Raw genomic sequence first — 12,213 nt, 5'->3', positions numbered from 1 at the left:
GGCATCTATAAGCTTTTTCTTTGGCTAGTATGTCATGGAAAACCTCTTCATTTCAAAGCAGACGTTCCTTCATGGTACAGTAGAATATTGTTCAGACCATACAAGTAAACTAACTGTAAGCCTGATCTCAAAGTGGGAAAAGGGTGACCCAGATTATTTGTATGGCTGCATGGTTTTATCAAGTTGGTTTTTGACAGGGTCTGAAAGTTTGCATGAGAGGAAATTAGATTTTGGCAAGTGCCCAAATCCTGTTGCCTTTATCAAAAAGAAGGGTTCAGGTTAGCTTTCCATATGTGCTGCAGACATGTACGTGCTGTAGACAACCACTGTCTGAGTACTTGCTAGACCAGTGCTGTCAGGTAATGGCTCAGAGGGCTGTTCTGCTTTAATCCATTACAGTCATGAATGTTTGTTCAAGCAGTTGTGGCCACAGTTTAACCATACCAAATCTGTGCTGTGATTTATTCATCTGCTGTGTCCACACCAAGTACTTTGCCCTAATAGGAGATAATAAAAAAAGTGTGAGCATGATACTAGAACATTTTGCAGCCAAAGAGAACTGGCAAAATGTCAAAATATTTTCAAGTATAAAGAATGCCAAACTCTAATTAAACAGCTGTCCATAACATGTCTCTTTGGTTTTAAACACCTACAATTGGCAGATAGGAAATGTATGCTTCAGTTTACTTTCTCATTTTTAAGTAGACATGATTTGATTTTTATTTCTAAATCCCAAGGACTACAGTAAAGCAATCCTAAACTCTTTTCTACGTTTGCTATCTTGTGGAAACTAAGGCAAACGTACAGCACAGACATTTTGTTTCCCACTTATATTCTCTCAGCTGGTAGAGCAGCTCTGTCAACATCCCAGAAAGACCAGCACACACAGACTACTCTATCAGCCCATCAACTGAGCTATTGGTGGTATTATCCTCCATAACTGTAAAGCCATCTAAGTTGTTGGCCATCGTCACATCTTGTAGTGGCAAATTCCAAAGCTTAACTGTGTTCTTTTGATCTATACTGAATCTTCCATTGCTTTTTCCACATCATGGTAATTTTATACAACTCTGTTATGTTACCCGTAACTCTTTTTAAAAAGTGAAAAATCCCAAACTTTATAACCTTTCCTGATTATTTGGGTTACCAAGTTTTGATGTTTCTTAACAAGTATAGAATGCACATCAGACACTTTTGCAATGAATAGACAGACAAATTATTCACTAATGAGGTCAAAAGATTGACATTATTTTATTGAATAATATGTTCATGAATGTTATTGATACAGCATTACTGTGATTTCTTTTTAAGGATTCATAGTCCACTCTGCCCCAAGAGCATTCGACGAACTTTACTTGGCAATCTTCAACATTTAACCCCTCCCCCCAAAAAAACCTGTTCTATAGATCTCAGTAGCATAAATAACTTATTCAATATTATAGTCTATGTAAAATATGGTTGGTTATCTTTCTATTTCCAGCACAAAATAAAATAAAACATGTATGTAATCTCAAAAAAAACTGCAGTTGATAGGTAGTCCCCTATTAATTGAAGGCAAATGCCAACAGCAAAGACTCCCACCCTTCCTCTGCCAACCTTTTCAGCTAAAAACATCATGTGGCTAGTATTACAGCTGCTGCTTAGGTAACAAAGTCAGAGACACCCAATGCCAATGAAAAGCTGATAGAGCCTTTCTCTCCCAGCTTCCCTTCACTGTTGGAAGAGAGATGGGATGAGTTCAACTACTGACTAAGGTTGGGGCTTTATAACCCTAATGCTATGCAGGAGCAAAATGATTTTACCTTTAACACACTTATCGGGGCAGTATGAAACTAAGAACTAAGCAACAGCAAGAGAGATGTAGATATATCATAGGTCAATCTACTTTATTTTATTTATTTATGGTATTTATACTGATTTCAATTAATCTAAATACCAGGGTTGTTGGCAGGGAGGACTAATGAAGTAAGAAAGACCTGGTACAGTTGGCACCGCCTGTATATTTACTTACAAATATGTGGGACTGAGCCATGAGGAAACTATTTTTGTGCCACTGGTTTTGTATGTGCAAAGGGGCCTTAATAAGCTTACATGAAGACATACCAGTGATTTGCTGTATAACAGTAAGCTAAGGGCCTAAACAGATAGGCAGGATATCATAGCCAACCCCCTGGTATCCTACCCATGGTTTATAGCCAGGTCAGTCCCTTGGCCAGTGAGAAAACAGATAGGTGTTCAAATGCCTCCTGCCACACGATGGAGTCACTGCCATCACCATCACTTGCCCCTTTTCTGCCACTGCCATCACATCCTCTTTGGAGGTCCAACTGCAGCCCGTAAGGGAGGAAACAGGGTGCTTGGCTACATCCACATGGCCAAATATCTCCTTCTGATGTCACAGGCAGTTTCAGAGAAACTCAGCTGCAAACAGCCAGTCTTTTAAGGCCAGATTAAGGGCATTTGGGGCTGTGATTGGGCCAGATCTGTGTCCAGCCTGCATGATCTTGGCCCAGCAGTATTGGCCTGCATTGTCTGGACAGGACGATGCCAGGCCAGGGGGAACACATGCCTTTTCACCCATATGTGAAACCCCTAAGTCAACTATATGTACAGTGCTGCCATTTGAGGATGTCCCATTTTCAGACATATAGTTGATGCTGATTTGTTTGGTATCACTGATCACCTTTCTTTATAGATGACACAAGGAGCTTATAGCACTGACATACATTCAGTATGTCTCACAGCCCAGGTACTTCGTGAAATGGAGTTGTTCTTTTTCCAAGGGGATATTGATTGTCATCCTTTTATATAGGGGGGAAAACCCCAATGTAGAATGATGCCCTGCTTGTTTTTGTGCTTTGCTTGACTGAGCAAATAATCTGCTTTGTACAGCATATATTATTTTAAAAGGATTTAATCCCTTAGAATTCTTCATTAGCTTTAATTCCAGCATGTTAGGGCAAAAGCAAGCTTTAATACCTTCAATGTTCAGTTTTGAAATATACCTTTTTTTCAACATCCTCTATATTCCTTATCTGTTGGTTCAGTTACAGCATTTATAGTCTGCCTCTTCTTTTCTCCATAAGAAATGCAGTTGCCAAGTAAAAGACTCAAATGTTAAATCAAATATACAGATTGTAATGGGCATTTTGCTTTATGCTGCTAACTAGTTCATAGAATAATTGAACTACGGAATAATTGTTTGAAATACATCACATAAATCAAAGTGCTTTTTTTAAATAAAAAACCCCTTTTAACTCTTTCATGTTGGAAACAGTATATTTTTCCTTCCTAATGTAAAACCTACAGAAGATATTCTGTTTCTTTTAATAAATGGCTAAAAGGCGAATGCTTCTTTTAGGGAATGAATGAGCAAGATCTGACCTTTTGATTTTAACTTGTTCTTGTCGTCTAGACCCAGCTGTGCGCCTGGCGTTGTTCAAAAACAATGAAAATAAACATCCCCCTGTGAAACCACCAAAGAAGGCACAGACTACAAAAACTGGTTACTTTGAAGGTATGCACAGGAGTTTTATTTTATGCTTATCTTTTTGTTCTGATCTTCCAAAACTCTGCAGATCTCTGATGTGTGGATCAGTTTCCTTAAACTACTTTGCTTTGGGTTAATAGTCACACAAAAACTTTAATCCAGATGATCCAAATCTGCTAGTGATAGATTCATTCATATTCATTCTCATTCTCTCTCTCTCTCTCTCTCTCTCTCTTCTCTGCTTGCTCACTCTCAGCACTCAGGTGGAACTTTTAAACTCCAGTGTCTCTGAAAACCTACCAAAGTTATATCTTAATTCAAGATATATTTCCCTTACTTCTTGAAAGTTGGGAATTGTGAGGGTGGAATTTAACATCAATAGCAAGAAAGCACACATATGTTATCTGTTAAAAGGGTTGCTAGTTTTGAAAGGGGATGCCCTATGAAGAGAAACAATTAGAAGGGTTTTTTTGTTTTGTTTTTTAGTTTTTGTTAAACTGGACTGTATTGAGGTAGTTAAAAAAGGAATAAGACATTGAAGTTTCTTGACTGCTTTTTGACATTTTGACTGATAAAGAATTATCCATGTTAAAATTAATTCTGGCACAAGCTAGAAAAGGTATAAAAGATACAGTATGTGCAAAATGATATCTGGCAGCCATATATGCAAGACTTTATAATGCTATATTGATAATCATACGTGACTAACTAGTTTGGTTAAAGGTATTTTCATCTTACATACTGTTTGTATTTCAGGATTTTCAGGGTTCAAATAGTCTGCTTCTAGTAACTTACATAATAATGTAGATGGAAGAAATAAAATTGTGCATGTATTGTACTGTGAAAAGACCTTTGAATGGATGCAAGTAAATTAATGTTAAACTGAAATTTAAAATGTCTCAAAATAACTACCCTGAACTGACATCAAGTTCTAGGCCTCTTTTGATTTTCAGTAGTTCAAAATTTGCAGGATGATAAATCAAAGTACAATAAGAGAACAAAGATAGGCTGCCAAGCCGATTAATCTCGACAGAGTTTAAATATGGTTTGTATATATTTGCCTTCCATAAATGCTACACTATTTCCTTTCAGGTCAAATAAGTTTTCAATGTAATAATAGAAACATTATTGCCTAAAAGTCTTCTCAGATGTGAAGGCTTTCATGGCTGGCATCCACAGTTTTTTGTGGGTTTTTCTGGCTATGTGGCTATGTTCTAGAAGAGTTTATTCCTGATGTTCGCAAGCATCTGTGGCTGGCATCAATGATGCCAGCCACCGATGCTGGCGAACATCGGAATAAACTCTTCTAGAACATGGCCACATATCCCCCCCCCCAAAAAAACCCACAAAAAACTATAGTCTTCTCAGACTTAATGATAAATAATCATGATAATTTCCACATGTTTGTATTATTATCCTGTTTTTGTATGGGTTCAGGTTTGTGTATGTTCATGTTTGTACTTAACAGAATAAAATAAAATGACTTTATCTATATAGTGGCATATGTTTGTCTAAGTATTCTTTAATTTAAGCAGGTAAATGTAAAGGGTCTTAACTGTGGCCATAAAATTTACACACATCTTATCAGAGAATCTTCAAAAAGCACGATATGGTGGTATATTTTCATACCTATTTTTCTTGTAATAGTAGGACAAACACAAAAAATGCAGGAGAGTAAATTCCACATGGTTCATAAGCAAATTAAGATTGTGAATTTATAAAATTAGAATAGAAGTTAATGCTGCAATATGAACATAATATTCTATGTGATAAAAAATTTTAATATCTTTTTTCTGGTGAACATTTTTTCACTCATTTTTGGCACATTTTATGTGGTTTATCCATCTTAAAAACTGTTCATATTAAGCAAGCATGGTATAAGTTAAATGCATTGTCTTTACATGCTTTTTGAGGATCAGACTTGATTCTCTAATTGTTTAGAAAATCTTTTTTAATTTTAAAAAGAAAGAGGACAGAAAAATATTTTTCATTTTTGTTATATGACATCCACTATTTTTCTAGGTACAGTTGAAAGTTGTGTTCTATATAAATAGCTCATTCAGCCCTTTAAAAATTGTTCAGAGTGCATGCAATATAGGATGGGTTTTTGTTGATAATTTTGTTTTTTGTTTTTTACTGAAGACAAGTGTTATGCTAGTCACATTGCTGCTGTGTTATTGGTGTGTCCCTTTAAATCATTTCCAAACTTAATAGACAATCCTAGGAAAACCTATCATGCAGATTTTCTTGCAAGATTTCATCAGGGGGGCTCATCTTAGAAAATGTCAATTGGACAAGGTGTTTCAGTGGCCAAGTGGAGGTTTGAATGCTGGTTTCTTGAGTACTAGTCATCATACAAACCACTATACCACATCGTGTGAATCAATTATATACTCCTATTTTTCATACAATTCCACTTATTTTGTTTGCTACAAAATATCTCCTGTTTAATTTTGCAGAGATATCATAAACTTCTAAAATTATTGATGAGATACTTCAACATAGCATAGTAATCATTTGCTGCCTTAAGTCCCTATACCAGTAGAAGGAGGATATAAATAATATATGATGATGATGATGATGATGATGATGATGATGATGATGATGATAATCTTTTTTAAAAAGTTAGTAATTAGTTGTTGAATCAATCCCAGTTTTGTCCTTTTACAAAAAAGGAATAGTAGATTGTAGTCTTTTTCTCCACTAAATTTAAGCAATTGAAATTGGAAGAAAAATACAGCTATACAGGATAATATATGGCATGTGTATGACAACCAATTTTAAATTCCACAAGGTCTGACAATGAACTGATACTCATAGTCAACTCAGCTTAAAGTTTCTACAGTGACAAATTATTATTTTTTAAGTGTATGGTTAACACTGACCTATATTGCTTGTCAACAAAACAACATCTTATCATCTTGTTGAATTACTGTGTTCATCCTGTGTTGTCGATTTTGACTTCCTTAAGTCCTCTCCTTTAACAGTTGCTTGTTATCACCATTTACCTATTTGGGGAATCCCATTGTATTTCAATGGCCACATGTGAGAAAGTATGAATCATTAGAAAAGACAATAATGCTAGAAAAGTTAGATGGCCAGCAGAAAGAGACGGAGGAAACACACACAGATGGCTAGACTCAATCGAAAGGCCACAGGCCTGAGTTTGCAGAGCAGGTAGAGGACAGGGATATTGCAGGTCTCATCTCAGGGTCACCATGAGTTGTGGTTGACTCAAGGGCAGTTAACAACAACCAACTAATAAAAGATAAATCCGAAAAGTTTCTCTTCCTAGCTAAGGCCCATCAGATCTTTGACCTATTATATTCATCATTGGCCTGTTACAGACTGCCAAAATAAAGCTGATTTGGTCTCTTTGGAGGTATGCTGTTTAAATGATGCATGGGTCCTAAGAGTCAGGACGGTCACGCAAAGCCACACTCCATTCCTAAGCATCTGAGCGCAGCTTTGGTTGCAGCTCTGGCTCTTAGGACCCAGCATCATTTAAACAGGCATACCTTCCAAAGAGACCAAAGCAGCTTTATTTTGGCAGTCTGTAAACAGGCCATTGTTTACATCTCTCAGCACTGTACAGTGGACCCTTGTTATTGCTGGGTTTGGTTCCAGGATCCCCCGTTATATAACAAATCTAGTGTGCTCAAGTCCCATTAAATATATGACATAGCAAAATGGTGTCCCTTATAAAAAATGGAAAATCAAGTTAGATATTTGAAATTATTACTTTTGTTGAACATTGTCAAGTTTGTGGCATTATGATTGTAGAATTTTTTCCTGAAAGGATTGCCTGGTATCATCCTTAATCTCCTTTGGTGCCAGGTGGAAAGATGAAGAATTCTAAAACACATATCTATTTGGGGATGGTTAAAATGTGTTACTGCTTTGTTTTTTCCTGGGGTGGATTCAAAAATAGATATTTGAGTAGACTCACTGAAATAATGCCTAATTAAGCCCCATTGATTTCAGTGGCTCTTCTCGAAGTATAATTAAGGGGGTGAAACAGACCGCTCCTTTACCCCGGCTTCTGGACAGTTTAGAGTGCAGTGTTTTGATGTGGCATAGTCTGAGCCTCCCGAAGCTGGTGTCATGCCACTCACCCGCTGAGATGTGAGCCAGTTTCACAGCACTCTGGCAGTGCTGCAGGAGTACTCTAAAAGCCATAGTGTGCAGAAAGCCAGTTTTTTTGCCAGCTCAAAAAAGAGCCACGATATGTGCTTCTTTTTGGGCTGGCAAAGCCATATTGGGGCGACAGCATGAGATTGCCACAGTCCCAACCCAGCTTTCACAGGGACGGCTTGAAGCCATTAAGTTGCCAAATAACTCACTGTGATTTTTAAATTCATTTCTATTATGTTGCTTAACTTTTTTTAATGTTACAATGTTGCTGGGAACTTCATACTAAACACACACTATAATATTTAAAACATCGAATTAATAAAAAGTAAACTCTTTCAAGGCGGTGAGACTGAAACTCTACTGTTTAGATTGGACTAGACAAAGTGCAATCCTGGAGCCACCGCTCCCACCCAGCTATTTTTGTGGCTCTCAAATGCCCAGACTCCCCGATTAGAATACCTTAATATGAAGAGTCACAGTTTAAGGGGAAACATTTTGCATTTTTTTGATAGTCATTTAGGTCAGTTGGTATCCCAACAACATGAGATAAGTCCCCCCCCCAAAAAAAAAATTCAGTATATAATGCTATATGAGATACAATTGTTTAACTCTTACGTATGTGTTTCCACTGTATACATAATGGAAAATTGATGCCAGTGTATATGCCATGTAGTGCAGCTTTTTACATATGTTAGACTGATGGAAGAGGAGGAGGAGATGAAACAATACATTAAAACCATCATATTTTTTTTAAAAAATCTCTGAAGATCTCAGCAAAGACCTTTTCATATAATCTCAGCAGACTTTTCTAAGAGCACAGGCTGAACTTGAAAGAGTGTACCTATGGCTCAGTAACAGCTAAAGAAAGAGATGTCAAGTCATATTCCACAGTCTTGAGCTGACATTGATTCTGCCGAAGCTGTTTCAGTGTATATGCTAGTGAAACTGCTATATGGGGTATAGTGGAAAATGTTGTGCAGATCATATTAATTATAGAAATACCATGCTTTTGCCAGACATTCACACAATATAGGGAGCACAGTGATTTCGTATGATGAAATGTCACAGTTCGCCCTTTTACTTTTGCTGCCCATCTGGTATTTTATTTCCATATATTTTCAGCGCAGGGTCCACATGGTCTGTTTATATTGCAGAGATGTAGATTGTTCAGTTTGTATATATACCTGGTACAGAACTGCATGTTGCACTTTACCACAACACAGGCTGGTCTCCCTACACCAAGTGGGTATCTGATGTGCCCTCACACACATTTAAAATTTAAATGGCAAAAATGCAGGGCAGTGTAGTAAATAAAGTGACATCATGTGTTTCTAATTTAAACCCATTTAAGCCACAGAACAAATTTTGGGACATATGTCTCTCAACAAGCCTTTGCAGAACCCCACCCCACTAAATTATGATTTAGTATTAGCTGCACAAGCCATAGGTTCTCACACTTTCTCAATCCTCCATTGCTCTGGCTTGTATTTTGGCTTTTAAGCTGAGTTCCATTATTTCCAAACTCAAGGAAGCTCTGGTTAACTATGCTTAGTTCAAACAAGCAAAAACAACATCATTTATTGACTTGCTTGCTAACTCTACTTTAGTAAAGAGGTCCATAAATTCAGACATAGTGGTGAATTTGTAGATACTGTAGTTTAAAATATGTTTTGAATATCTTCTTTTGGCAACTTTAAGTAGGAAAGGAGCCTGTGACTCATGTATGCCCTTGAATGTAGTGCTACTTGTTGTTGTTGTTGTGTACAAGTTGTTTCCAATTTAGGGCAACCCTCTCACAGGATTTTTCTGGAGCTGAGATGTGTGACTTGCCCAGTGGGCTTCCATGGCCAAACAGAATCATAGTCGTAGTCCAATGCTCAAACCACTATACCATGCTTGCCCTGTTGTAATGCTACTACCATTTAGCAGTATCTGTCAACCTTTGCCTATTTACAGGGCTGTGGGATGATTAAATATGGTGAAAAATCATGTATTCTGATTTAAGATGATTATTTCTTCAGTGTCATATCAATTAGACAGATATTTTGATCTTTACTGCTTTCAGGTTTTGCTGTGTAATATTTTGCTTGCTGGCTTTCCTGTGATTTCATTTCATACTCAGAATTCATACTCATACTGTTTAGGTTCATACTGAGGATTTAAAAATGTCAATATTATCACTATATTACTAAACAAGGGCCACTCTTATGTAACCAGATCTTCCTTTGCTGGTAGGCAAGAATTTATTTCCTTAGATCAAAGCACCATCCACAGTGCATACTGATAATGACAAGAATTTGCCAAAATATAAAAATATGGAACTAGTTCATCAGCTTCCCACTGATCTTAGGTTTAATGGGTATCCAAAACTTGAAATAGAATATTTGATCTGAGATTAAGATCTAGTCCTGTGATTTTTGACAAGACATCTAATGGCTTTCTCCAGGACTAGGGACTTTGTCATATGAGGGAAATAGGGCACAATTGGAGTTTAAACAGCTGATTATCCCATGCAAAATGCAATTTTCCCCATGTGATAAAGCCCTAGGAGTTAATATCATCCTTGTGATTATCAGAAATCACCAGATTTTACCCTTGTATGGTAAACAGAGCAGGAATATCTGCATGTTCAATTTATTAGTGCCTATATGGTGCCATTTTTTAAATGTAGACTATTAAAATTTGCAAGAGTCTGGTCTCTTATTTTTGGATCTTTATGTCAAAGGAAGGAATTTACAAAATTTCATGTTGTTAAAATATGGTTCCTCATTTTTACTTAATTACAATTGAGCTAGATCGTCATTACTTGTGATAGAGTTAGATAATTTTAGACTAACTATAGTGTGTTCTTATATCCTCTAAAACCACAATATCTGTTAGATGGTAATCTATATTATTTCACTCTCTACAAAATGTGGTAAACCATTCTTGCTGTGACTGATGGTCTATGTACTTGTTACTCTGCTTGGGTCTTCATCTCCTGACCCAAAGTTCTATGTTTTCTGTATTTACCAGAAAATCTATATGTGAATCAAGGCTTTCTGGGGCTTTTTAGTTCTGTGCAACCTGTAAACTAACTGTAATAGTGGAAATACACTTCAGCATGCTCATACTGCTTTTCTGTGATCACTGAAAGAGTATGACCTGTCTTCACATATCTCATTAGGGAGATTCATCCTTTCATTTTTGAAAATCATATAGAAATCAGTTGAATTATTTTTGTATTTAGAGCCACTGTCTGTATTCTTTTTCTGTAATAACAGTGGCTCATATTAAGAACTTAAGTAGTCCCATTTTTAAGTTTGTTCCATTGAATTAGAACATTCAAATTAAACATTCAAATAAATATGATTAACATCTTAATCTATGGACATTGGCATAGTTTATTTTGGTTCCATTTTGGGTTGCAAATAGATACAAAATATGTTAATTATTATTATTATTATTTTTACTAACAATGAAAGAATGTCATGGTTGATTCTACACAGTGTAATGACAGAAAGTTTTACTAGTTGTATTATTGTTCTTTTTTTGTTATATTTTTGTTGGACCAAAGTAGTCAAAGTTTTTGGAGAATATTTGAGATGGTCCCACTAACATATTTTCATGTGTTTTGAAATAGAGTATTATTCATATTAGACTATTTATATGGGAAAGGCAAATAAAGATATTATGACTACTCATAAGTGAACTTTAATAACTGGACTTCCTAAGCTATAATACCATCAAATTTATAGTTTCCTCTGAAAACAGCTTGCCCATGTATATTGAAAAACCAGTTTTACTTAGAAAGGGTTCACTAAACCTATAAACCAAAATTAGCTACTGAAAAATGCAAGAAATGCATTCTTTCTTAACACCAAGCCATTAGACCAAGCTACATGTAACTGGACCACATAATGATGCATTTATCAATGTGACAGTACCATGCATTTCTATAAAGCCTAGGATCTCTGTTTCAAAATGTAATGAAATGGTTTTTAAAACAAAAAAAGAAAAGAAAAAAACTTTCAAGACAGAAAGGAATCTTTTGGTCCTGTATCACAATCCTGTAGCTTTGTTTCTTATTATCTAGTGTGAGCTCACACAGAGAAGCTCTGCACATTGAAATATTTTCTCATTTTAAGGAATTAATGGCTCTCTACCAGTCCTTTAACATGTAAAATGAGTAGGTTACTTGTGTCCAGTACATCCAAAAAGAGCCAGGATAAAATAAACATAAGGAGTTAGATATCTTGGAAAAAATCTGTCATGGGTTTGGGTTAATCATCTCCAGAAGAAATTCAACTTGATGCCTGAAATGTAAGACTACTTGGAGAACTCAGCAAAGCCTGAGGCAGTGTTGATCTGAAGGAGTGCTCTCCATGGGTCAGAGCTGCTTTGCTGGCAGAGTGCAAACCCAGTTCACAATAGCAGTGCTCTGAAAAGTTGTAAAATGACAGGGTCCTTATGGTACACACTTTGGAGGTTCAGTTACATAGTTGAAAATGTCCATTTTCTCCTTGTTTAAAATAAAAGTTTTAAATAAAACAGTGCCTGATTTTCTTATCTGCCCAGACTAACCAAACGTAGAGACATTGGAAAGGTAA

At 36.2% G+C, this 12,213-nt stretch overlaps 1 protein-coding gene across 5 annotated transcripts in view; it reads left to right on the top strand.

The window, feature by feature from the left end:
• LRRIQ1 (leucine rich repeats and IQ motif containing 1) overlaps positions 1 to 12,213 on the top strand; it is a 131,070-nt gene that overhangs the window by 86,622 nt on the left and 32,235 nt on the right. For all 5 annotated transcript variants that reach the window (XR_006104252.1, XM_042470285.1, XM_042470286.1 and 2 more), the window contains exon 24: positions 3,416 to 3,517. Coding sequence is in view for 4 of the 5 variants with exons in the window: in XM_042470285.1 (XP_042326219.1) it covers positions 3,416 to 3,517 (102 nt within the window). In the remaining variant the exon portion in view is untranslated. The remainder of the gene's footprint in view (positions 1 to 3,415; positions 3,518 to 12,213) is intronic.

This window comes from Sceloporus undulatus, chromosome 5, assembly GCF_019175285.1.
Source record: "Sceloporus undulatus isolate JIND9_A2432 ecotype Alabama chromosome 5, SceUnd_v1.1, whole genome shotgun sequence".
Lineage (NCBI taxonomy): Eukaryota > Metazoa > Chordata > Lepidosauria > Squamata > Phrynosomatidae > Sceloporus > Sceloporus undulatus.
Note: the sequence above shows the minus strand (reverse complement) of the source record. Positions and strands in the feature narration are given on the sequence as shown.